General features: G+C 44.0%; 1 protein-coding gene across 7 annotated transcripts in view; it reads right to left on the bottom strand.

Annotated features, from left to right (window-relative positions):
• The window catches only part of BIRC6 (baculoviral IAP repeat containing 6), a 597,017-nt gene extending 570,336 nt beyond the window's left edge, over positions 1-26,681 (bottom strand). For all 7 annotated transcript variants that reach the window (XM_077486418.1, XM_077486420.1, XM_077486423.1 and 4 more), the window contains exon 1: positions 26,239-26,681. In XM_077486418.1, the coding sequence (XP_077342544.1) occupies positions 26,239-26,647 (409 nt within the window). In that variant the 5' untranslated portion in view covers positions 26,648-26,681. The remainder of the gene's footprint in view (positions 1-26,238) is intronic.
• Positions 26,682-27,557: the final 876 nt, after the last annotated feature.

Raw genomic sequence — 27,557 nt, 5'->3', positions numbered from 1 at the left:
TTTTTACATGTTCTGCCTAGTCCTCTCCTGAAGGTTGCGATATAACCCAAGGTCAAGATTAAAAGGTGGTGTGTTCGTCAATGAACGAAAGAGAAATGTATGTGCCTTTAAGAAGTATGGGCAGAAGTGATGTTTTGACGTCGCTTCCTCCCTGCTATGGAGACGGGTGGGGGCCATCTTAGCCTCACTCGTCTCCATACCCAGCCACAGACAGGTCCCAAACGCCTTCGCCGCTGCCGACGGCTCCGGTAAGCAACGGGGGCGGGAGAGCAGCGGGAAGGGGGGTGGTCCCTCTCTCACCACCGATATTGGTGATCTTGCAGCGAATCCGCTGCAGAGACCACCATTATCATACACAGAACTGCCGGCACCAAAGATGGATACCTCGGTTGTGGTAGCAGCTGTTGCTGTTACCAAGATATCCATCTTGAAAGTGCCGACATATATGTACAGGAGCTGGTCGGCAAGTGGATAAATAACCAACTATTTAGGTAGGGAGCAAAATCTCGAATCCACTGAGAACAACATAAGAGATATACCGTATATACTATTAGAGGTTGGATCTGGTAAATAGCATCAGACTCCGATCAAATTTTTATCCGTGTGGCCAGCATAAGGCTCGGGTCACACCTATGTAGTTTGCTTTTGATCTGTTTCTGCAGTGCTTTTTGCGCACGCGATTTTGCTGCAATTTGCAGTGTGGCATTTTTTGGCAAATTTCATGTTGGGCAGTTAAAAAAACAAAAATTGCTGCAAAAACGCACTACATGCTTTTCTGCATCTTCTCCATTGAAGTCTATTGAACCAAAAAAGCACCATTTTGCATTGAAAAAAAGTCCTTGACCTTTTCCAAATACGCAGCAGCTGAAAAAAGCTTAGATGTGAATGTGTCCCATAGAAAATCATGCTAAAACGAACTGAAGTGCATTTCTGCAAAAAGCGCCAAAAAATATACCGTGTTTCCCCGATAGTAAGACGTATCGGGAGTTTCAGAGGGGTCGGCTAATATAAGCCGTACCCCGAAAGTAAGACATATGTCTTACTTTCGGGGAAACACGGGGGTATTGCCGTCTCCAGTGGCGTACTAAGAGTGGGGCGGGGGGGTGCCAGGCCAGCGCCCTCCCCCTCCGACTGAAGAGACAGCGCCGTTCTGATCAGTCTCGGGCAGCGTCTGTCACTCACAGCCGAGCAGAGTGAAGCCGCCTCCCCCTTCTCTTGTATGGCTACACAGTGCTGTCCATGGAGAAGGAGGGGGAGGCGGCTTCACTGAAGCCGCCTCCCCCTCCTCCATACACAGCACTGTGTAGCCATACAAGAGGAGGGGGAGGTGGCTTCACTCTGCTCGGCTGTGAGTGACAGCCGCTGCCCGAGACTGATCAGAACGGCGCGACGCAACCACAGAAAAGGGGATTATTGCGCCAGGTCCCGGATCACTGCCGACAGGTGTCACTGGCTCTGTGTCCTCCCGGTACAGGTCAGCGCTGGTCATACAGAGAGAGACCAAGGAGGGGGAGGGGGAGGGGGGGGTGTGAAGAGATTCTCTGCAGCTCTTATGTAACCGCAAGATGCAGCTGAGGAGGACTACAAGTCCCAACATACCGGGCTGTGTGGGCTTACAGTTCTCCTCTGCTGAGCATAGCAGCTTTGTATGCTTGGACTTGTAGTCCTCCATAGTGCAGCCTTGCATGCTGGGACTTATAGGCCTCCTCTGTAGTACAGTGCAGCCTTGCATGCTGGGACTTGTAGTCCTCTGTAATGCAGTGCAGCCTTGCTTGCTGGGACTTGTAGTCCTCTTCTGTAGCGTAGTGCAGCTCTGCATGCTGGGATTTTTTTCCAATATAAGACATACCCCGAAAGTAAGACATAGTGGGGCTTTTGGGGATAAAAAGAAAGTAAGACACTGTCTTACTTTCGGGGAAACACGGTAGGTGTGAACGAGGCCCAAGACGTTTAGAAGCAGCAGCATGCTTTTTTGTATCACCTGTCATAATAGGGTTAAAAAAAACTAAAAGCCCTTTGTAGTACACAAAAAGACCAGGTAATCGCTACTATATTATTAATAATAATAATAATAATAAATACACCCAGAAGTAGGATATATGGGCATTTTAACTATGAGTCTGACATGAAGCTATATGAAGGGAGATATAAATCTATTATACAGGCGGATTGCCTCCCTGTGTCTATGGAAGAGGCTATTATTGTATTGATTTCTAAGCCGGGTAAGGACCCTCAGGAGTGTGGGTCGTATCGACCCATATCTCTAATGAATGTGGATGCCAAACTGTTAGCGAAGATCCTGGCCACTCGCTTAACCTCTGTGATTTCTACTCTGATACATGTTGACCAAATGGGCTTTATGCCCGGGAAGGGTACTGACATAAATATTAGGCGCCTATTCCTCAACCTCTCCATTGACCACGATGACGTGGGGTCCCGAGCGATTGCCTCTCTCGATGCCGAGAAGGCCTTCGACTCGGTGGAGTGGGATTACCTTTGGGAGGTGCTCCAAAGTTTTGGGTTTGGCCCTAAGTTTTTGAAGTGGGTGAGACTGCTCTACAGGGCTCCGAGGGCCAGAGTGCGTACCAACGGCTGGGTCTCGGAGCCTTTCTCCCTGCAGAGGGGCACCCGGCAGGGATGCCCCCTGTCGCCCGGCCTGTTTGCTTTGGCTCTGGAGCCTTTGGCAATTTTGATCCGGGAGTCGCCTGTAATAAGGGGTTTACGGAAGGGGGCCCTGGAAGAAAAAATCTCCCTCTACGCCGACGATGCTCTGCTTTATCTGAATGATACAGGCCCTTCCCTAACAGCCGCGGTCACGCTTTTTAATCAATTTGGTTCCTTTTCGGGCATCCGCATAAATTGGTCCAAATCGATCCTTTTCCCCCTGGATGCTCAAGCACCCCCATCGTCTGGTAATACGCTGCTACAATGGGCCACTGAATTTAAGTACCTAGGGGTGACGGTGACTAGAGATTCTACGAAATATTACGCCCTAAATGTGCTTCCCCTTCTCCGCCTACTGAGAGAGAAATGTCGGTCGTGGTCGGGGCTCCCGTTAAATTTGGTGGGACGTATAAATATCCTTAAAATTATAGTTCTGCCCAAATTCAACTATATATTCCGGAATTGCCCGGACTGTATACCGGGATCGTTTTTTCAGGAGGCGGACAAGGGTATTGGCTCCTTTATATGGAACGGCTCCGCCCCGCGGCTGGCCAAATCCGCGCTGCAGGCACCAGTGAGTTTGGGAGGTCTTGCTCTCCCCAATCTGCGAGTCTACTACTGGGCTGCAATGTTGGTCACCGTCTCTTGGTGGTTTGCGGCGCGGAGATCCAACGCAGCGGTGTGCCTTGAGGCTGCTCTTCTGGGCTCCCTGCAGGATCTGCGAAATTTGGTCTACAGGGGGGTGAAGGCGTATGCTACTATCCCCGGGCCGAAGAGGGCGACAATTAAAGTCTGGAATGTGACCGAGCGAAGGTTTAAGCGGTCGGGGTGCTGGTCTCCAGACCAGCCCTTGTGGGGTAATCCTAATTTGCCGCATTTCAGAACGATCCCGGACCCACAGGTGTGGGCGCGCTTCGGTATTAAAACCCTGGGAGATATCATGTCATTGGGTAACTTGTTATCGCTCCATCAGCTGACCCTCTCCCATGCGCTCCCTGGCTGGATGTATTTTAGGTATGCCCAATTACGCCATGCGGCCAGGGCTCAATTTCCTGAGCCCCCGGTTTTGCAACGTAGTCCGTTGGAGGAGCTTTTTACAGGGGATGGCCCACGTAAACCTTTGTCCGAGTTGTACCGCACCATTCTCCCAATAGACTCTAAGCTGAATTTGCTTTGGGACAAGTGGAAGGCAGATAGTCCCACACTGGGGAGGGAGGATTGCTTGGAGCAGGGCCCCATGTTTGTTATCTTGGCGGGGGACAAACTGATTCAAACAAAATTTCTTCACATAGTGTATCATACCCCCTTGCGCTTGGCCAGGATCTACCCTGCAAGGGATCCACACTGCCCCCGTTGCAAGTCAGAATTAGGGACGTACCTCCATATGTTCTGGGAATGCCGTAAGCTAGATAGATTTTGGTTGGGGATTTTTGACCACTTAAATATCCGGCTCAACCTGGATGTCCCCAGGACCCCTGCATTAGCATTGTTGGGTATTCATGAGGATGAACAAAGGCCACATCATACTAAGCTGCTGATCTCATATCTCCTTTTCTATGCTAAAAAAGAGATCTTATGTAGATGGATCGCCTCTACTCCGCCTAGTGTAGTTTCATGGGAAAAAAGCGTGAACAATGTTTTGCCGTTATACAAGTTAACATACCTCAATCGAGGATGTCCGTGGAAATTTGATAAGGTTTGGCTCCCATGGACGTCTAGTTAGTCAGGTTGTTGCACTCCATAAACTCAAACTTTTTGAATACTTGTAAATGTGTACTGTACCGTAATATGTTCCGGTCTCGATGTATGTAGAACAACTGTATTCTGAGCTATTATTCTGGCTATAATTGTTTGACAATAAAGCACTCCTGTTCTTTAAAAAAATCTATTATACAGTAGTACTAAAAGCTGAGACTTTTTTCATGTACCGTATATCAATTTTAAAATATAATGCACAATACTGGTAAACGTTTACTTTAAAAGTAATTCTAAGCCCATCTATCATCCCCAGACATTAAAGTCTTTTTTTCTTAGTTAAAGCCAAACATGTTATGTTATACTTAACTGCTCTGAGTAATGGTTTTGCACAGAGCAGCCCAGATCCTCTGTCTAGGGTCACCCACCTACACTTCTGACTCGTCCTGTCTTCAGAGTGCCCCAACAGCAAGCTGCAAAGTATAGTATAGAGTGCTTCCTATAGAAAGGTAAAAACTTCTGCCTTTAGAACCACTCACTCCCTGCCCAGGACTACATATTCCATGAGGCATTGCTCCTCACACATTTACAAGTTCTCAGGCACTTGGTGACATGTATGGATGGTGTACTGCACTGTATTTCCTGATCTGTAACAAATAATGCATTCTGTATGCAGGCCAACTAATCAGCTGGCTGATCAATTGAGAATATATTTATCTCCAGTGTGATATTTAACTGCTTGCCACCCGCCCCGCCAAATGATGGTGGGGCGGCTCTCGTTCTGGGACGCCGTCATATGGCACATCCCAGAATGGACGCACAATGTGGCTGCGCCGTGTTGCTAGGACACAGCATGACACAGATCTCTGTAGACAAGTAAACAGGCATGTGCCACAATTGGCTCTCCTCGCCTCACAGAGTGTGAGGCAAGAAGAGCCGATCAGCGTCATCTCCTCACAGGGGACAGCTAGGGATGTAATCAGGGCACTGGTTATCAGTGCCCGATTATAATATAGCGTTATAAATCTGTGCCCACCTGTCCACCAATGCTATCAGTGACCACCAGTGGCAACATTGTGCACCAGTGCCACCTGTGCCCATTAGCGATAACAGTCAGTGCCGTCCATCAATGCAGCCCATCAGTGTGGCATATTAGTGCCTCCCCAATGCCCACAAGTTCAGCCTATCAGTGCCCAACAGTGGCGCCTCATCAGCACACAGTGAAGGCGAAAAAAATTTAGTTACAAAATTTACTGACCGAAAAAAAAAAAAAAAAAAAAAAAAGTGAAAAACTTTCAACTTTTTGTAAAAAATAAACCAGCAGTGAATACCAAAAGAAAGCCCTATTTGTGTGAAAAAAATTATAACAAAATTTGTTTGGGTACAGTGTAGGACGCATTTGTCAAAGTGCAACAGCACTGAAAGCTGAAAAATGGCTTGGGCAGGAAGGGGGTGCAAGTGCCCAGTGGGCAAGTGGTTAACACTTTGAGACACAAAAGCATCAATATTTGGTTCGATGATGCCTAGTGTGTGTGCCTCACCCTTGAAAACAGTTGCTCACAAAAGTAAGTGCTGCTAATAATTGATGACATGAATAATGCGTTATTGTGAAAAGTGGGATATTTTTGTTCAGAGTTTAGTAAAGAGAATGCCAATTTTTTCTTTAGCCGCATGTGTAAATGCCCTTTTACAAAAAAAAAAAAACAAAAAAAAACAAAAGTGTAACATTTTTAAAGTTTGTGTTGGGCCGCTTTCATAGCCCTCTTGGGCTGCTGGTTGGATAGCCCGTCATAGAATTATGCAAATACCAATGTGTTGTGTTTATCATCAATTAAGTATCATGAATACCAACACGAGAGTAAAGGCGCATCCAGGAAAAAGCATAAATTTAGCCTAAACTGCCTACCCTTGACTAATTGTAGAGGGGCCAGTCCTGAAGTATTTAGCCAGTCATCCCAAAGTTCTGTAAATTTGTCTGGGCATCCCCTATGTTAATAGACTGTGTTCTCTTTGTAAGGTTTTGTTTACGGACTTAACCACTTAAATACTGGGCACTTTCATCCCCTTCTTGCCCTGACCAATTTTCCACGCTGTCATATTTTGAATGACAATTGCATGGTCATGCACTGCTGTACCCAAATGACATTTTTATAAATTTGCTTGAGAAAGATAAAGCTTTTTTTGGTGGTATTTAAATTAACACTGTTTTAAAAAAAAATTATTCTTAGTTTGTTATACAATTTTGTAAATAAGTAAATTTTTCTCCTTCACTGATGTGCGCTGAAGAGGCAGCAATGATGGGCACTGAGTGGCAGCACTAGCAGGCATCGCTGATGGGGCTGCACCGATAATCATTGCAGGGATTATCAGTGCAGGTCACCCCCAGTGAGGGGGCGAGTACAGGAAAGCCAACAGCACTTCCTATTCACACTGATCAGCTGTGTTTGGACACAGCTGGTCACACGGTAAAGAGCCCACATCATAGGCTCTTTACCGAGATTAGAGATGCGGTGTGACCGAGGGACACCTCACCAAGCGGCTTGTTCTGAGGGACGTCCAATCAATGGGAAAGCACCTGCCCGGCTGTAATTTTGCTATAGGCCAGGCGGGAAGTGGTGAATCGCTTTGTGCCTACACTATAGCTGAATGATTGCTACAGCATGGGCCACGTGTCAGTGTTCGCTCTGCTCTAGCAACTAGAGCATTTATATTAATATCTATACACATCTTCCCATATAATTTTCCACCATCCACTCCATTTGCTACATTTCTCCCATTCCTCCCTTCATCCTACTCCTGTTATATTGACATCGATCATGCATTTGCACACATTTAGAACATTCCGTTCTCCATTTTTCTTTACTTACGCCTTTTTTCTAAGCACAATGTTGCCATAGTAATGCATCATGTGATCGTGGGGGTATATTAGGCCCTACCAAATATGGCCGTCACTGAAGCCTGAGGAAGGGACAAGCATGTCCCGAACGAGACCCGGAAGTGATGGCAGTCCCTGTGACCAGGACATGCCGCTGATTGCAGTCTCGACTACCCGGAAGGCAGTGTAAACCAGCACTGTGATCGGGCACAAGACAGCACCACGGAGCCACAGCTGTTGCATCCACATCGGGCATTCCCCCTCTTCCACCCGGATGTCGGAGCGGATAATACATGCCCATTTGCATTCTACTTTTGTGAGTGGTTTTTAACCCTATTACTTTTATTAAAATAGTTTGTTTACTGCACTTAGATAGCGCTGTTCTTTTGCCCTTTATCTAGTCCATATATTAATGACTTTTTCCAGGCAGAACACCTCTTTAAAATGAGAATAGTGGGAGTGGTGTAAATCCAAGAAGTCCATCTAGAATGCGGCTGGAAAGCATTGCGGAGCTGCAAGCACTAACATTTGGTGGTAGAGCTGCACGATTCTGGCCAAAATGAGAACAATTTTTTTTTTACTTGGAATAAAGATCACGATTCTCTTACGAGTCTTGCGGCGTAACATCTTTCACATTATACAAAATAAATATATTTATTTTAGAGCTGCACGATTAATCATTAAGAATTGTTATCACAATTTTTTCTTCACGTTGCGATCTTGGGGAAAAAAAAAAAAAAAAAAAAAAAAGTATTTCCCCGATTCTTTCTATGCATAGAATTCCCTCTGCTAAAGCCCACAGCCATCAAAAAAAAGGGGGGGGGGGAGGCAGTCTTCAAAGAAACACAAAATTATTTAGCAGTGTAACTTAAAGAGGAAGTAAACCCTAATGGGTTTACTTCCTCTTTCATTCCCTGCAAAGGCAAAGCATAATTGACTACTATGCATCGCATAGCAGCCCATTATGTGTCACTTACCTGACACAGGAGCCAGCGATGTCACCGCTGTCCCCTGTAGTCCGGCGCATCCATCTTTGCGATGGGGTCTCGCAGCTCCGCCGCTGTCATTCGGCGAAGCCGCGATGACGTCACTCCCGCGCATGCGCACGGGAGCCGGCACGCGCGGCAGCTCCGTTGTTGGAAATAGAGCGGTGCCTGTCTTCGGGCAAATATCTCCTAAACCGTATAGGTTTAGGAGATATTTCTTGGACCTACAGGTAAGCCTTAATCTAGGCTTACCTGTAGGTCAAAGTGGTTTGTAAGGGTTTACAACCACTTTAAGTATAAACAAGTATGTAACAATTTGTCCTTTATATCAAAAAGGCATACACTTTGGAGTGAAAATGAGGGAAGTTTAGTCACTTAAACCTTATGCTGACATTTGGTTTCAAGTAAAAAAAAAAAAAAAAAAAAATAATTGTTAGAAAATGACTTAGAACCCCCCCCCCCCCAAACACACACTATAAACATACAATAAATATATATATTATATGTAATTTTCTAGCAAAGAATATACTGGATTATTTTACTTGAAAGCAACAAGTGTCAGAAAAAGGTTAAGTCTTTATCTTTAAAGCAGCATTCCACCCAAAAGCCAAAATAAAACCGATCACTTCAATGAGCAGGGTGTTTTGGACTGCCCCAAAGATGCTGCTTGCAGAACTCCCCCCATCTAGCAAGTGCACCGTCCACTGGGAAGGGAAGAGAGGCGCTATTTTTTAGCTCGAAAGCACCTGAAAGTGCCCCAATGTGAAAGCGAAGCAGGGTGGATAAAAATTAAATGTTTTGATTTTTATCTAATTTTAATAAAATGCTTTTGGAGTAAAAATATATCTAAAGATAGTTTTATATTTATACATTAATAAATATAGTTTATTCAGCATGAGGCTGTATATTCTGCAATATTTACATTTTTGGTAAATTCAATGACTCCAATAGAGATAGCATTGATGCATTCACACAATTTCATATCAACCATGTGATAAAACAGGTTCAGGAATATTCCTTTAATCCAATTATTTTGCAAATCTATGTATACAAACTGTATGTTTGAATTGTTTCCGATATCACATTTTGACTAGCCTGACAGCTTTTTATTCTAAATAGAAAGCCTTAATGGTGTGTAAATATTAAAGATTCTAACCACAAGCAACAACAACATTTAAAGAGCACCTGTCATAGCAGATCCATCATGGCAGCGCCGGTTAGCGGGCATCCACTCACCTGCTGCCACCACGTCCCTCGCCTTGTATCACTGCCACATCACCAGCCGTCCCATTAAAGTAAATGGGACTGTCGGTGAGTCAACAGCAGAAATGACAGTTGCTCTTTAAAAATTAGGATTTAAATCAAATCCACCCTGGGTCTAAGCCAGTGTTTCTCAAATCCAGTCCTCAGGCCCCCCCAACAGGTCATGTTTTCAGGATTTCCCTCAGATGAAACGGCTGTGGTAATTGCTAAGGCAGTGAAACTGATCAAATCACCTGTGAAAAATAATGGAAAACATGACTTGTTGGGGGGCCCTGAGGACTGGATTTGAGAAACACTGGTCTAAGCAATGTGAGAAACTGGGCAGGCTGCCTGTTTTTTTTTGACAGCTGTGAGCAGAGAAATCTATGCACTGAATCTGGAAAATACTGCGTTAAGATTGCGAGGGGGTAGAATTGTGATCTTGATCCTTAAGGGTCCTTTCACACAGGGCTGATCAGTTCTGATCCGCCCCGTGGATATCACTCCGCCGATCCCCGCCGAGCAGGGAGATGACAGGTCCGTCTCTGCACACTGCGCAGGGACGGACCTGTCACAGCGCCGCTCTCCCCTATGGGAGATCGGATGACGACGGACCGCAGTGCCCGTCGTCACCCGATCCGATCCTCAGACGGATGGAAAAATAGCTTTTTGCTCCGTTACACTTTTTCGGATCGGAGCGGGTCGGATGTCAGCGGACATGTCACCGCTGACATCCGACGCTCCATAGAGCTCTATGGAGCACCCGTTCAGGTCCGCCTAAAAAACTGACAGGCGGCCTGAACGGGACGTCAGTGTGAAAGGGGCCTTAATGTTTAAATCAGGCAAGTATGTGATGCGCAAGCCACATTTCTTCTGCAAAGTGCAGAAGTGCTTCAGCAGTTGGCCATGATACAATTGCGTGATATAAACATGGCCCCCTAGGTGGTTGAATCCCTCTAGTTTTAGTATTTTGGGATAGTTGAATTTCTGAAAAATGCAGGTAATGGCTGCAAAACCAACATAGTGGCAGTGGGTTTTATCTATCACCTTTACCTTATCACAAAAAAAAAAAAAAAAAATATATATATACATAGGGTAGTGCCAACTACTATGAATTCACCTGTCTCCAGTCAGTCAGATTTTTGCCAGGGACTATAGCAGAAAGCACATTCCTGATAGGATCAGCTGTTATGTCTTTAGTCCAACCAGTTAAACACTGAAGCTGTGCCGCCAGGTAATATAAATATGAATTGGGGACTACGAGCCCTCCAGAATCCTTGGCTTCCTGCGGTGTCTTCAATGTAGGAAGATAGGAAGCCATATTGGGGCATTATGTAGAACACTCAGAAGTTACAGTGCCCAAATCAATTAAATAAATCCCCCCTATTACTGAAAGGGGTAGTTTACACCAACTTACGGCTTGTTACATTTGGTGAGCAGAGGGGGTAAGGTTTAGACTGGAGTATTTGGAGATGTCGGAGTGGATGGTTATCCCCATGTATACAAAAGTATTGACTATTTTAATTATACCAGCAAGTCCATTTTATTACCAAAAGGTCCCCAAACCATATCTTCTGTTCACACGAGACCCATCTAGTAGACCCTAAAATCTTGACACTTAAAGGGCACTGGGTGACCAGGAGTTTTCACACTACCTACTCCAATTAGGCCTGTGCCGTTTTTCAGTGTCAATTCACTAAAAGTGTCAAAGGGTCTTCCTTAAATGGTTTACACACCATTTTTGACTCTGAAGGTTAGTATGTGATCATCCACTCTACAATAAGGAATACCCCACTGATATTGGAAGAATTCTGTGCCCCACAACCTGTCAGAACCACAATATTGGCAGAGATTATTTCCCACATATCTACTCTTCTTTTAATGGGTGACGTCAGTGCCACAGTAAATGCAGACCTGGATAGATTCGGTATCTTCAGTCAGACAAAAAAGAAAAAAAAACAAAAAAAAACCCAACACCACTTTAAACTGGTTCACATCCTATGGATATGTTAAACATTAGCACCATTTATCACACCTTATTCAGGCTTAGCGTTACTAAACCCAGAACCCTGCATTCACCATATCTGGTTTCCCACAGCAGACAGAACATGAAAATGCAATTTTTTTAGTAAATATAAACTGTCAAATACCTTCTCTCAGCAGTATATAGCAGTCTTGTGACTCTGATCGGTGTTCAGCAGAGCACTAGTTAAAGCTTGTAGGACTTTTCATTCTGCTCTGTCCTAAGAGGCTCCCAAAAAAAAAATTTTAATAAAAAAAAAAAAAAAAAAAGGGAGACCTCTAGTGATACACAAACTGAGCATATGCAGAGTGCCAGCAAGGCTCTGTACTATTGGGACAGGGTTTGGGGACAGTGGAAGAAGGGGAGGATCAGAGAAGACAGAATCAAACAGCCTTTTAGACAATGCAGAGATTAGCCCCCTAGGTACCACAGCGAGTATAACAAGCATGCATTACTGCATATTCAGACTGATTTTACAGTTATGGGTTTAGGAGCATGTCAATTATCCCTATCACTGGGACATAAATCATCCCTTTAGTTCCTTAAGTGTTAGAACCTTATGAGTTTGAAATGAGGAAGTCATGGATAACATCCAAAAACATAAAAAGGTTTTCTGGGTTCACAACTTTCACTCTGCATCCTTTGGCCATTCCTGGGATGCATTAAACAAAATTACTAGGGGTTCCTTTATTAAGACGTAGCCTAAAGAGCCCTCTTCTGATTTACCCACTTGCACGACATAACAGACCCCTCATTTTTCACAAAGTACATTTTTAAGTGCTGACCATGCTCTCTGTCTACACATAACAGACAAGTCTCAGAAATCTGTTAGAACGATTTGGTATAACTGAACACAATAGAAAAAAAAAATAAAAAATTGCAATACATTTCTTTTACGCATTAACTCTTACAACACCTTCACCCTGGCATATGCCCTCCTGATAGTACCCCAAATAGCAGAACCCCTGGAATTTAATAGAACATTAGCTTACTTCTACAAGCAATTGTATGTTGACAAAAACTTTTTCAAGCCTCTTTCCCTTCTGCAAATTACCCATAACAAAATGACATTCCTTGGACAAACCAGTTACCATACACTGTGTCCTCCAACAAGACTAAAGCCTCATACACACGATCAGATTTTCTGCAGACAAAACCTCAGACTTTTGACTGAAGGCATGTGCCTGGATTTTCTTGCATACAAACGGCACGGAATTGTCGGCCAACAAACACGAACGCAGTGACGTACTAAGTGTTTTTTCAGCTCTTTAACGCCACCCTTTGGGCTCCTTCTGCTAATTTCATGTTAGTATAAGTTTGGCGAGTGTTGATTCACGCTTTTCATTTAGTTTCTGAACAGCCGATCGACAACCAGTTATGTTGCGGATCGGAGGAGATAATGTGTTTATTATTGGCCTTGGAGTTATTGCTTGGACTTTTTATTTGGTTGAATGAATGATTTGGCATATTTTCTTTATTTTTGGATACATAGAATGCACTTTTGGGTTAATTTCTATTGGCAAATAGCATGTCTAACTGTATTTGTTTTCTTTATTTAACACACAATAAAAAAAACTGGAGAATACTTCTTGGCTATGTGTTTTACTTCAAAGGAATCTGGGAGTAGGCAGTTACATAAAAAACAAAAAAAACAAATACAATGTAAAAAATTAACAAGGGACACCAACATATCTTTGATCGTAAAAAAGACAGGATAATGGTGTGGTAACTTGCCCAAAAAAAAATAAAAAAATAAATAAAAATGTAAAAAACAATAATATTCTTGATATCAATAGAAATAAAAAAAATAAAAAGCCTTTGAAAGTTAGTTTGCATTAACGCCATCGGTATCACCAGCAAAGCAGCTTCATTATTATCCCATTATAGAAGAAAATGTGCGCTGCATTTCGAGATTTCATAATTTGCCACATCACGAATGTTAATTCTCCATTACAAACGCTACCAGACCGACCGCTTCTGACTCGAAAAAGCCGACAGACATTTGTCCGCGGAAAATTTAAAAGCCTGCTATCCAACATTTGTCTGCGGAAAATGTGACAATTGTCCGATGGAGCCGGTATTTCCACCAACAGCCTGTCATCACATAATTCCCGGCGGAAAATCCAATCATGTGTACGAGGCTTAAGACTAGATGGCATGCCTGCCAAACTATCAGTCTTATTCTGACATACTCACCCCTAAACTACAGTTTTATTTCTAGAGGCCTTTGACGGAGATTATCGGAGTCCCTGGAAAATTAAAACGGTGGATGTTGTAAATGTTATATATATGTCACACGTTTGCACAGCAGTTTATCGAATACAAACTCTAATGGATGTTAACAAACACAAGCACAACAGACCCATTTTGGTAAAATATGGATACCCAACATGTCACTCTTTAAAATTATGGAATGGCAAATTGTGCAACAGTGACAAACTATGGTGTCTAAAAATATCCATAAGCGATGTTTTAAAGCCTTTATAGGCTACAAGTGTAAAGTTACACAGGAGGGGCCAGAATTATTGCTCTCACACGTGTGGTGCAATCACTGTTTACATAAGCGTGCGAGACCTATGTGCGCATTTGGCCAAGAGCATAGAGAGACAGGGCACTTTAAAAATTCTTTTTTTTTGTTACCATTTTATTAATTTTTGTTTTTTTATTGAACTTTATTACCATCTCAAGGCCTTTAAAAGAGCCCTTGAGATAGCAGATGTGCCCAAGGAAGAATGGAACGAGCAATAAAGCAGACAGTGAAAGAGCAAAAATCCGACTTATGTCATATGTGAACGTTAATTGTTCTTTGTATGTCTAATACGCACCAAGAAACAAAAGGGCGCTTTTTTGTCCCACCTAAAACACACTAAACTATAAAGAGACCCTATCAGTTTTTTAAATGTGTTATTTACACAGTTAGTTATATACTCTAACAAAGGGGAAAGACACAATGTGGGTTATTTACTAAAGGTAAATCCACTCTGCACTACAAGTGCACTTGGAAGTAAAGTTGCTGTAGATCCGAGGGGGACATGCAAGGAAAAAAAAAAAAAAAAAAAAAAAAAGAACACACAGCATTTTAGCTTGCACATGATTGGATAAAATCAGCAGAGCTTCCCCTCATTTCAGATCTAGCCCTTAGGCCGCGTACACACGCGCGGACTGTTCGTCAAACAGTTTGACAAACAGTCCGCTCAAAATTTGACTACACACGATGAACGAACAGTCCGCTGAAACCGTGCGCGATGACGTGAATGGCACATACGACGGGACTAGAAAAACGACGTCCTATACACTGCAATGCAACCTTCGGCGTGTAAATCCTTTCTGAGTATGCGCGGAACTTAGTTTGACGAACAAGCCTACACACGAGCGGACTGTCCGCTCAAACCAAGTTTCAGCGGACAGTTTTACGGGATTTCCAAAAAACTTTGTTCGTTAGACTGTCCGCTGAAACTGTCCGCTGAAGCCCACACACGAGCGGACTGTCCGCTGAAACACTGTTCAGCGGACAAAGTTGGGCGAACAGTCCGCCTGTGTGTACGCGGCCTCAGATTTACAGCGACTGCACTTTCAAGTGCACTTGCAGTGCAAAGTTGATTTGCCTTTCATAAATAACCCCCAATGCATCTTTTTTTCCCCAATAGAAAAATAGTACTGGTTCCAGTTTTCACAGTAGTGATTACATGATCAGCAGTCAGCAACAGCTTTCCCAGCACAGGTCTCAAACACAATTATGTACCGTATATGGGGCACAAAAAAAATAAAAATATTCAGGGGGATAAGGTTGTAATGTGATTTTAAGGGTTAGTTCCCTTTACCAAATGCAGATAAGGGGCAGCTCTACATATAAACAGCATTAACCAAAATTAAATAAAGCCCTTGCTATAGATGTAGGCCACTTACATGCATCCATGAGCCTGACTGGAAAACTCCCAGGACAGCTATTACTGCTCACCTTCACAAGAGTTTTCACATCAGGCTTTATGATGCATGCAAATGGTCTACATCTATAGCAAGTGCATTTTTAAACTTTAGTCATAGCTGCACAGGTTTTTTTTTTGTTTTGTTTTTTAATCCAAGTCACCCCCTTATTTACATAAGCAGTTTTAGGAAAATGCACAGTAATCTGCCATTTCTCAACCCTTTTTTCCCCCCACCAGGGCACCCTTTAAAATTATACCCATTCTCGTGGCATCCAATCGGAAAATGTAAAAAGCAAAATTAATGGTTTTACAAATCACAGCAGTATTCACATATGTATGCCATCGAACATTAGAGGGTATACCTTTGCACACTGGTACCGACTAGGATTTCTAGCATTTCTCTTTCCCCTCAGCTTCTCCCCTCATTCAGCTAACATTGCCCCAGTGCCAATGCAGAGGGGCAGGAAAGGGGTAAACAAGAATATCTTTAGGTCAGCAGCTAGCCCAAGCAGTGTCCAAAGCTGTAATGCTGCACAATAAAAACCTGTGGCTTTATGTATAAAAAAAAAAAAGCCAGGCTTGATCCACTTGTCAGCTTGTTGACAACTGTTGGGCATTTCACCAAGGCAACCACTAAAGTAACCACTCTGGTTGAAAAAAGACTAACCCTTTAAGAATACTTATTAGCATTATTTTTAACTTTATATTCAACAGTTTGGGAAAACCATTAAATCGTCTGTTTGTTGGGATAGAATGAACTGTACGGGAAAGTTTGTGCCCCTAAAAGGGAGTTTAGATCACTGGGCGAGAAGGCTAATTGCGCTGGCGTGGCCCTACAGGGTAAATTGCTTCCATTGGTGGATTTTGTTTCAATACTGACAGACTTTCAATAGGTGGAAGCACTAGATTAGGCCAGCAAACCTGCTTACTACTTTTGAGGAACAGTGTGTTACCTTTTCAGAGTCGGGTCATATGTTGTCTCAAATGTATAGGCTGGTTCTGAGCACCCAAAACATGACAACTCTCTATTTCATTCGAGAATGGGAAAGAGAACTGGGCTATAATTTTTTTTTTTCCCCCTTAAGAGGACATGATCAAGAACCCAGTGTGTTTTCTCAGGGTGGGGAGGTTAGTGAGGTGTATGTTAACTGGTTCCCGACCAGCGCACGCCGATGTACGTCGGCAGAATGGCACGGGCAGGCATATTGGCGTACAGGTACGTCCAATCTTCAATGCAGCCCTGCCATTGCGAGCGCGCCGCCAACCCCCCACAGTTAGCAACACATCCCTAGGAACACTTAACCCCCTACACTGCCAGTGTCATTTACACAGGAATCAATGCATTTATATAGCAGTGATTGCTGTATAACTGACAATGGTCCCAAAAATGTGTCAAAAATGTCCGATGTGTCCGCCATAATGTCGCAGTCACAATAAAATAAAAAAAAAATAAAAATTGCTGATCGCCGCCATTACTAGTAAAAAAAAAAAAAAAATATTAACCACTTGCTTACCGGGCACTTAAACACCCTTCCTGCCCAGACCAATTTTCAGCTTTCAGTGCTCTCACACTTTGAATGACAATTACTCAGTCATGCAACACTGTACCCAAATGAATTTTTTGTCCTTTTTAACCCACAAATAGAGCTTTCTTTTGGTGGTATTTGATCACCTCTGGGGTTTTTATTTTTTGCGCTATAAATGAAAAAAGACTGAAAATTTTGAAAAAAAAAAAAAACGCATATTTCTTTGTTTCTGTGACAAAATTATGCAAATTATTAATTTTTCTTCATAAATTTTGCCCACAATTTATACTGCTACATATCTTTGGTAAAAATAACCCAAATTAGTGGATATTATTTGGTCTTTGTGAAAGTTAGAGAGTCTACAAGCTGTGGTGCGAATCGCACAAAATTTATCACATCTGATGTACTGGTGGCCTATCTCGCTTCTTGTGACCCGAACAAGTCAGGAAAGTACAAATACCCCCCAATGACCCCTTTTTGGAAAGTAGACATTCCAAGGTATTTAGTAAGAGGCATGGTGAGCTTTTTGATGTTGTCCTTTTTTCCCCACAATTCTTTGCAAAATTAAGATTTTTAATTTTTTTTATTTTTTTCCACAAAATTGTCATTGAAATAAGTTATTTCTCTCACATGGCATGTGTATACCACAAATGACACCCCCAAAAAAAGCCTGGCCACATAGAGAGGCCCAACATGCAGGGAGCACCGTCATGTGTTCTAGGAGCATAAATTACACATCTAACTTGTTGACTACCTATTACACTTTTGAAGGCCCTGGAGCACCAGGACAATGACACGCGACACTGATGATGGATGGCACTGATACGTGGCAATGACGAGAGATGGCACTAATATGTGGCACAGCTGGCACTAACAAGTGGCACCGATGACGCGTGACACTGACAGATGGCACTAACAAGTGGCATTGATGACACGTGGCACGGCACTTTTTTTTTTTTCACACTTACGGCCGCTGCAGCCGTTCATCTCTCCCTCCTCGCACGCTGTCTGTGTGAGGAGGGAGAGCGGCGCTGCGAGATGATCTCATATGTTTACATATGAGATGATCTCACATTGGACATGCCAATCACGCTGTAAACGGCCGCTGTGATTGGCCGTTTACAGCGATCTGTGTTTGCCCGTCTCCGGGGGACACGGCAAACACAGAACTTCCCCGATGCGTGCCCGCGGCAGCGCGCATTGCGGAAGTAAACATAAGGACGTCCGGACGAAAGCGCCTGCTCTATAGCCATTATTTGGCTATAGGGCGGGTGGGAAGAGGTTAATAAAAATGCCATAAAACTATCCCTATTTTGTAAATGCTATAACTTTTGCGCAAACCAATCAATCGCTTATTACGTTTTCGTCCTACATATTTTTGGTAAAAAAAAAAAAATAATAAAAATAAAAAAAAATCGCATCGGCCTAAACTGAGGGAAAAAAATTTTTTTTTTTGATGTTTTTGGGGGATATTTATTATAACAAAAAGTGAAAAATAATGTGTTTTTTTCAAAATTGACGCTCTATTTTTGTTTATAACGCAAAAAATAAAAACCGCAGGGGTGATCAAATACCACCAAAAGAAAGCTCTATTTGTGGGAAAAAAAAAAGGGACGTCAATTTTGTTTGGGAGCCACGTCGCACGACCGCGCAATTGTCAGTTAAAGCGACGCAGTGCCAAATCGCAAAAAGTGGTCTGGTCTGTAAGTGGTTAATGAAAAGATTGAAATAGATATATTGTGCAATGTGTATTTCTATGTTGGAATTTGTCCAAAAAAATAAATTAAAAAAATCGTATATGTTTGATTCTGCTCAACCACTTCAGACCCAGAAGAATTCTGATCAGAGCGCTTTTTGCCATTCGGCACAGCGTCGCTTTAACTGACAATTGCGCGGTCGTATGACATTGTACCCAAACAAAATTGACGTCCTTTTTTCCCACAAATATAACTTTTATTTGGTTTTATTTGATTGCCTCTGCTGTTTTTATTTTTTGCGCTATAAAAAATAAAAAAAGCGAGACAATTTTGAAAAAACCACCAAATTTTTTTTTCGTTTTTGCTATAATAAATATCCCCCAAAAATATATAAAGAACGATTTTTTCCTCAGTTTGCCCGATATGTATTCTTCTACATATTTTTGGTAAAAAAAAAATATATATATATATTGCAATAAGCGTATAACAATCGGTTTGCGCATAAGTTAAAAGGGGTTATTTACAAAAGGCAAATCCACTTTGCACTGCAAGTGCACTTGGAAGTGGAGTTACTCGGCTCAGTGTGAAACCTGCCAGTGCCAACCAGTGCCACCTGCCTGAGCCAAACAGTGCCATCTGTACTAAGGACATCAAGTGTGTGGTAGAGTGACAGGAGCAAGCAGGGAGGAGTGGAGTGAAGTGTTTTGTTTTTTTTTGTTTTTTAAATCGGCATCATATATCAGCCATCAGCTGCCCCAATTTCTAAATATCAGCATCAGCCAGAGAAAAACCCATATCAGTCGACCTCTAGTGTATGCTCCATCGAACATTTGTTGTCTGACTTTCTGTCAACAAATGTTGGTGATCAGGTTCTCAAATTTCCGATCTCGTTTACAAAAGTCCGTCGCACAAAAGTTGGAGCCAACAACCTTCAAACAAAAATCCACGGTTTTGTTGTCGGAAAGTCCGATCGTGTGCAAGTGTTATAGGGTTAGTTCATCTCTACCAAAAAAAAAAAAAAAAATGCTTTTACAGATAAGGGGGATAAAAATGCTGCATCTCTGACTGAAATTGAATAATGCCCTTGCTATAGGCCTTTTACTTACCTCATGAAGACAGGACATGGTTAGGATGTACCTGAGGCCTAGTCATTACTGCTCACTTCCACCATCAAAGGAGTGAGCTCTCAAATGCTAAGCTCAGAGCTACTGAATAAGGAGAAAGAAAGCGCATGTGAGGAAGTTTGAATCAAAGAAAGAGTTAGGGTTGTAAAGGTAAATGTTTTTTCACCTTAATGCATTCTATGCATTAAGGTGAAAAAAAATCTCACACTGCCTGCGCCCCCAGCCCCCCCTTTTTACTTACCTCACCCCTCGAAAATCCCGCGCTCGCCCCCGCCATCTTTCACCACTCAACCTGGCCGCCGATTGGCTGGAGTGGATGGATGGAAAGCAGCGCAGCCATTGGCTCGCGCTGCTGTCAATCACATCCACTGACGCGGAGCGCCGGGGCCATGTGATACAGCGAGCGGCTATAGCCGCCGGCTGTATCACGGGAGCGCGCCCGCAGATGCTTCTCACCATACGAGGGAGCTCGCATGAACGTGAGAAGTACCTGCGGGAGGAAGCAGAGACAGCCACCGAGGGACCCCAGAAGAGCAGGTTTTGGGGCCACTCTGTGCAAAACGAGCTGCACAGTGGAGGCAAGTATAACATGTTATTTTTAAAAAAAGCGTTTTTAACTTTACAATCCCTTTAACTCATATGATGGTGGTGAGTGCTAATGACTAGGCCTTAACATCCTGGAAGTATTCCAGTCAGGCTTCAGGAGGTACCGTATTTATTGGCGTATAACACGCACCTTTAATCCCCTTAAAATCAGGGGGAAATTGTGGGAGCGTGTTAAACACAGAAACCCCCACTGATTGTGAGCCTCTTGGCCGTTGTCAGCGGCTTTCGGCCGCTCTCGCAGTCCAGCGTGAGCCAAGATACACAGGACATCCGGCCCTGTATCTCGGCGGCACTATTGTTAAACGGCAAGGCTACACTGGCAAGTCTGCAAATGACACTGACGAGGCTGCAATGACAAGGCTGTAAATGACACCGACGAGGCTGCAATGATGGACAAAGCTGCAGATGGACACTGACAAGGCTGCATTGATGGGTATTTAAATTTAAGGTTTTTTCCTTAAACGACCTCCTAAACTTGCGGTGCGTGTTACACGCCAATAAATACATATAAATGGCCTACACATATAGCAAGGGCATTATTCAACTTGAGCCAAAGCAGCATTTTTTTTATTATCTAACCTAACCATTTAAAAGACCAAGCTGTCCAGCAAAAATGGTCGTCCGGATTTTGACAAACCATTTAACACTGACAGGTTTACTTAAAATGTTCAACTTTTATTAAAGCAGAGTTCCAGTTGACTTTAATAAACAGACACTCACCTGTACCACGGTCCAGCAATGTGGCCGCCCGAAGCTTCGATCCTCTCCCCCCCCCCCCGCCCCCATCTCTATGGTGCCGTCATTACCACCGTGGACACCCAGCATTGACAGCTTGCGTCTTCACAGCTGGGTGCGCCCTGGGCATGCATGAGTCATGCTGCGCTTTCCTAGTGGCCAGGCAATCTTCTGGGATCTGCGACATGTCCCAAAAGATCACAGTGAGGGAGCTCCTGCCTAAGGGGGAGAGGAGTAGTCACCTACATGGCAGAAGGAGGAAATGGGACAGGAAGCACCTGTTAAAACTTAGGTAACCACTCCCCCCCAAAAAAAGATGGCATGCAAAATGTGGAATGTAAGGGGTAAGGAGTGTTAAAGCAGAAGTTCCACTTCAGGGTGGAACTCAGTTTTAAATTAAAATCTCTCTCGCAAAAAGGAAAAAGAAAAATCAGTTGACATAACTGCTTAAAAAGGGTGTTTGAGTTTAGCTTTAAATTATTTGTCAAGTCCATTTACTGTAAATTTGCCTATGTATCTAACACTGCACTCTCCATTGATATAGACAATGCTGCTATCTAAAGGGGGTCTCCATTTCCGCTCCACTCAGAGTGGGGACACCCTGAAATAGGAATTGTGTCAATAGCAAGGTTACCAGGTGAACATAAAGGGTGAAAAAAAGCCAAATAAAAGAAAAAGGATGCCACCAGTAGAAGTAAAAACTAAAGGCAAACATTTTCAATTAGGATAGAGTAGGTAGAGTAGGGTTATAACCATTTTTTTTTCTTTTTGCCAAAATGTCCCATTTTCAAAAGATATTTCTCCACTTCCTGTCCCATAGCCAAAAACACTGAAGAAATATCTTCAAAATGAGGTAATCTCAGGTTACCATTGGAAGATTTCTCCTGTATTCCTGTTCTGCAGACAAACCAAAATGTGGGGTTTTCTTTCACTAATAAATGGTAAACAGGACAAATAGGGTGAATCTCCTTGACAGGGACACAGACAGCAATAAAAACATGACAGGTGTTCAATTTAAAAAATAAGTGGGTAGGTTACAATAAATTTTATGTTAATTTTAGGTCCAATACCATTTAATGAACATTTTACAAAGCTTTTTTTTTTTTTTCAATACCTACTGGGGCACCTAGATTGCATAGGCTATTTTCTAGAAAAGGTGAACTTAAAAAGTTGAAGATAAGGATGACAAAAACTACTCTTCAAAATGTTCCACCTCTTCCTACCTTGTCTACATAGTCTATAGAACTTACCTTTTTTAATCTGTTCACATGATCCAGCAGCTCTTACAGGTGAGAGGAGGGATCGTCGACAATGAATAGGCATTGGAACCTATGGGTGACATTGTTGTTCCAGGAATTTACAGCAATTGTCTAGCACTCCCTTACACATGAGAGCTGTAGCTGCTGAACCACGTGACCTTACTAAAAAAATAAAAGTAGTACTAAAAATTACACTTTTTTGTTTTGTTTTTTATACAGGGTATGCAGGATAAGTAGGAGGGGTGGGCAGGAAGAAACATTTTTAGGAATAGTGAGAACTAGCCTTTACCAACACATAAAAGTGGTTCTAAATTCAAAACTTACTTTAAAAGCCGAGTTCCACGCAATAATGGAACTTCCGCTTTAGGGGGAAGGTGACCCCCTGACATGCCACATTTGGCATGCCATTTTTTTTTGGGAGGGGGGGGGGGGGGGGTTCCAACTCCAGGGCGCCGGAAGGGAGATCACCTCTTCCCCCTCCCTCTCAGCAATCATCTGGGACACGTCACAGCGCGGCTCACGCATGTGCAGTGCGTGCCCTGCTGTGATGCCACAGCCGGGCGTCCAGTGGCAATGCCAGCGCCACAGAGAGGAGGGGGGAAGACGAGCACGACTTTGTTCCCCGCATCACTGGACCCTGGAACAGGCAAGTGTCCGATTATTAAAAGTCAGCAACTGCAGTATTTGTAGCTGCCAACTTAAAAAAAACAAAAAAAAACAAACACTCCGCCTTAAAGAGGAAGTAAAGGCAGTTGAAAAAATAAAATTAAAAAAGGAACCTGCAAGGCAAAGGCATAATGAGCTAGTATGCATAGCATACTAGCTCTCTATGAATAACTTACCTGAGAACAAAGCCCCCGAAGCAGTCCTCCGTCTTCTTGTCTGCCGCTGCCATGGATCCTGGAGTGACTTCCGGGTCTCGCTGCTCCGGCGCTGTGATTCGCTGGAGCAGCGATGACGTCACTCCCGCGCATGCACATGGGAGCCGACACTCACGGCATATTGCCGCGATCTGCGGCCTGCCCAGTGCGCCGCTGTGGCTGTCTTTTTGTAAATATCTCCTAAACCATATAGGTTTAGGAGATATTTCTTGGACCTACAGGTGCCTTAATCTAGGCTTACCTTTAGGTCAAAGTGGTTTGTAAGGGTTCACAACCACTTTAATGTATTTTCCATGCCCCCCCCGCCCCCAAAAACACTTAAGGGCAGTTAACTGCAATAAACAGCTGCTGCACACTAAACCTCAGCAACTGTTGTGTGGCTGCTGTCCCCTCTGGCTGTAACGAGTCAGGGGGTATGTGTGTGGCTCTGCTGTACAGTGGAATGATCCTATTCAGTGCTCTGTGATAAAATGCAGCACATCTATATTTTATCGCAACTTACTGCACAGCAACTCAGGGGTGCACTGCAGTGTGAATAGGACACACAGAAAATTGTTTTCTGTGTGTCCTAGAGGTGACCTTTGTACTATATGTGAACAGGGGCTTACCTGTCACCTCCAACGATCCAGGGCTGTCCTGGCTGCAGCATTACTGCGCCCTATTCCTAGTTTCACAGGAGACAGAGCAGTGGAAGCTGTAGACTCCTGCTGCTGTCAGTCAAATCCTGTGCAGAGAGAGTGCGTGACGTGGCTAAGTCAGCGCTGCATGCTTTGGATGCACATAGCCCATATTAGGAGCATGCGCGCATTAGTGTCCCCCATAAGGTCACAGGGGTGCACTCCTGTGACCAAGAAACTCCACTATCGGCTGATGTCACTCTGCTTGTCCAGGCTCTGGAGACAACCAGACTTTAATGTCAGAATTTACCCAGATGCCTGACTGGCAGCTGGCTCAGCCTCTGAGCATGCTGCTGAGAGCCTGAGCTAGCTGTTCCTGCCCCCTCCACAGCCCAGCACACCAGTGACTGCTAGAGAGGTGAAGCAGGGAGCTGGCTGAGTCCCCGGATCTCTGCTCACTGAAGACCGAGAACTGAGCAATCAGATCACTCATTTCTTGGTGTGGCAGAGGACAGGTGCTGCATCCACCTAACAGCCTCTCTAAATGAAAAAATTCTGTTTGAAAGACCGCTGGGCAAATACAGTGTGACATAAAATATTGCAGCAATTGGCATTTTATTCCCTAGGGTCTCTGCTAAAATATATATAATGTTTGGGGGTTCCAAGTAATTTTCTAGCAAAAAATATTGATTTAACTTAAGAAAGAAGTGTCATAAAAAGATTTAGACTTTAAGTAGTTAAACTTCCTGCATTTACATGTTGTGGTAGAGTACCTGACTTTTTTTTTTTCCTTTTACAAACAAGTTTAACCCTTTTATCTGAGAAGGAAGGTTAGTTACAATGTTTCATATTCTAAATTTGACAAACTGCCCAGATGTTTTCTTTTGACAGCTGAGTAGTGAGCACTCTCCACTTCTTATATGAAAGAATCGGCAAACTCAGCAATATAGATCGTCGGGGGGGGGTGTCAAACGAGATCACGATTTTTTACACAATTGTGCAGCTCTAATACATAGTAACCGCCGCATCACAGAAAGCTCTGGATGCTTTCCGATCATGTAACCTGTGACTGCCCCCCACCTCCCAGCATTTAGAGCCTGTTAAAGCACTTGGAAGCACGAGGGAAAAGGCCAACAACCATGTCTACAGCAAGGGGCACTTTCACACTGGCAGCGCCCGGGCGTCGGCAGTAAAGCCCCGCTATTTTTAGCGGAGCTTTACCATTGTTTTTGCAGCATTTTTCTACCTCTATCAGGCCGCTTTTAACCCCTGCTAACGGCCGAAAAAGGATTAAAAGCATCGCTTTGCCAACGCTGCCAATTGATTTCAATGGGCAGGGGCGCTTTAGGAGCGGTCTATACACCGCTCCTACAGCACCTCAAAGATGTTGCTTGGAGGACATTTTTTTTTTTTTTATCTTCCTGCTGGTGCACCGCTCCAGCATGAAAGCATTCGAGCTTTCACACTGGAGCGAGAGGTGCTCTACAGGCATTATTTTTAGCGCTATAGCGCCTCAGGGTGAAAACAGCCTAAGAGCGCTTTCGCGCGGGGTGGATCCATACTGATCTGCCCCGTGGACATCTGCTTGCTCAGCAGGGGATCACTCAGTCGATCTCCGCTAAGCAGGAAGATGGCAGGTCGCCTCTGCACACTGTGCAGGGACGGACCTGTCAGAGCGCCGCTCTCCCCTATGGGAGATCGGTTGACGATGGACCGCAGTGTCCGTCGTCACCCGATCCGATGACGGATGGAAAAGAAGGTTTTTTTCTCCGTGACACTTTTTCGGATCGGATGACAGCGGACATCCGACGCTCCATAGACCCCTATTAAGCATCCGTTCAGGTCCACCTAAAACCGCACAGGCTGACCTAAACGGATCATCCATGTGAAAGAGCCCTAAGAGTTCCTTCAGAGGTTGCTGGGGGTTCCTTGAGCTGTAGCGGATTGACTTTCCATTTGATGGTGGCTGTGTGGTTCCAGGGCCCAACCCAAGCATATTTTTAGTTGTCTGTAAAAGTTGGCGTGCTTCCCACTGACCCAAGGGGAATTATTTTTTTAGCTGGGGTCCCAAGATCTAAAAAAAAAAAATAATAAGTAAAAAAATTCCTCTGGGGTAAGAAGGTTCAAAAAAATACTGGTCTGGAGGATGCAGTGTTGCACTTCACAGTATGCTCCATAACGGATTCCTGGGTATCAACTCTCTATGGTTAACTGTCAGCGATCAGGAGTGATAGAAAGGTGTCAGTTCGCAGTCCTTGTCAACATCAGACACCCCCCCCCCCCCTCCAACACCATAGGTGAGCAGAGTACGTCACATAGAGCGGGGCCCATGTCAGTGGGGGGTGAAATCCGCACACACACAGCACCGATCCCAGGACTTACCGTGAATGGCTGACGCCTGCAGGATGGCCCCGGATGTGCCGTCGATGATTTTGATGCTGCCTCGCGCAGTGACGGCCAGGATGGCGTTGAGTGCCGGATGATAGGTCAGGCTGCTCACCCCGTGCTCGTCGCAGCGGAGACAGCCGTCCCTTAGCACCAGCCACTCGGAGGAGCCCGCCGCTGCCCCCGCCGCCATTTTCGGCAGCCGGGCCCCCTCCGGGCGGGACACCGGGACGGGGAGGCCGGGGGAAGATACGGACGTTGTTGAGCTGGAGCTCCAGAGGCAATAGAAGGAGGACGAAGCCGGCACAGGAGCTGACTGAGGAGGGGGAGGAAGAGAGCCGCCGGCCGCTGCGTCAGGTGACAGGAGAGCAGCAGCCGCAGCAGCACCGCTATAGCTATACACCATCCGGGGCAGTAGCCAGGAAGCCGCACGGACAGGAGGAGGGGACAAAGGAAATGACGACACTTCTCTTAGGCTACTACACAGCTTGTACGTCTGTGCGTCAGGAGCACAGGGGAAGCTGCCTTTTTTTTTGCTCCTGCATACATGAACAACTTTATTGATAAAACACAAGGTAGACAGTTTATACTCGACTGAACCCTATTCCAGAGTGTTTAAGCGTTACAGAGCAGGAAGCCTAATTTAGAGAGTGTATTCTTTAGAGTGAAAAGTTTGTTTTGTGCTAGAACATAAATTTTTTTGTATTTTGAAGATTAAAGTATTCGTTATCCTAAAAATACGAATAGAGGACTTATTGGAAAAGACGGGAAACATGGAAGAAAAAAGAAGTGAAAGAGAAAATCCCCACTAGGGGTGGGACTTTGAAGGCACTACCACATAAACAAGAAATAGTAGAAAAATAGAAAATATTTATTGAAAAACATTTGTAAAATATTGCACGTAATCGTGGCTACATGATATATATATATATACAAAGGAGCGATATAGCTTCCTTAACCCAAAGGTTTTCACAGGGAATGCGATATATATCATAGTCATTTTGCATGTACATGAATGTATCCACAATAATTTAAAAAAAGGGAGGAATGACACTGCCATGTAGAGTTTTCTGCAAATCCCATCCACTGAACAGTTGCTTTAGAATTGATATGAGGGAAAAAAGGGGCCAGGAGTTACGAGGGGATGAAAATCCCCAATCACATTTAAAGAATTTGCTGAGGTCTGGAAACCCAGATACAACAACAAAACACCATGCGTACTGAGGCCCGGTAGATGGAAAATCTATGTGAAGCGGTGACGTCCCTTACAGACAGAGAGGTGGGTAGGTACGTAGATGGCATAGAAGACCATGGGC

This window comes from Lithobates pipiens, unplaced genomic scaffold (genome assembly GCF_037356315.1).
Source record: "Lithobates pipiens isolate NorthernLeopardFrog02 unplaced genomic scaffold, aLitPip1_a1.2 Scaffold_18, whole genome shotgun sequence".
In the NCBI taxonomy this organism is placed as follows: domain Eukaryota; kingdom Metazoa; phylum Chordata; class Amphibia; order Anura; family Ranidae; genus Lithobates; species Lithobates pipiens.
Note: the sequence above shows the minus strand (reverse complement) of the source record. Positions and strands in the feature narration are given on the sequence as shown.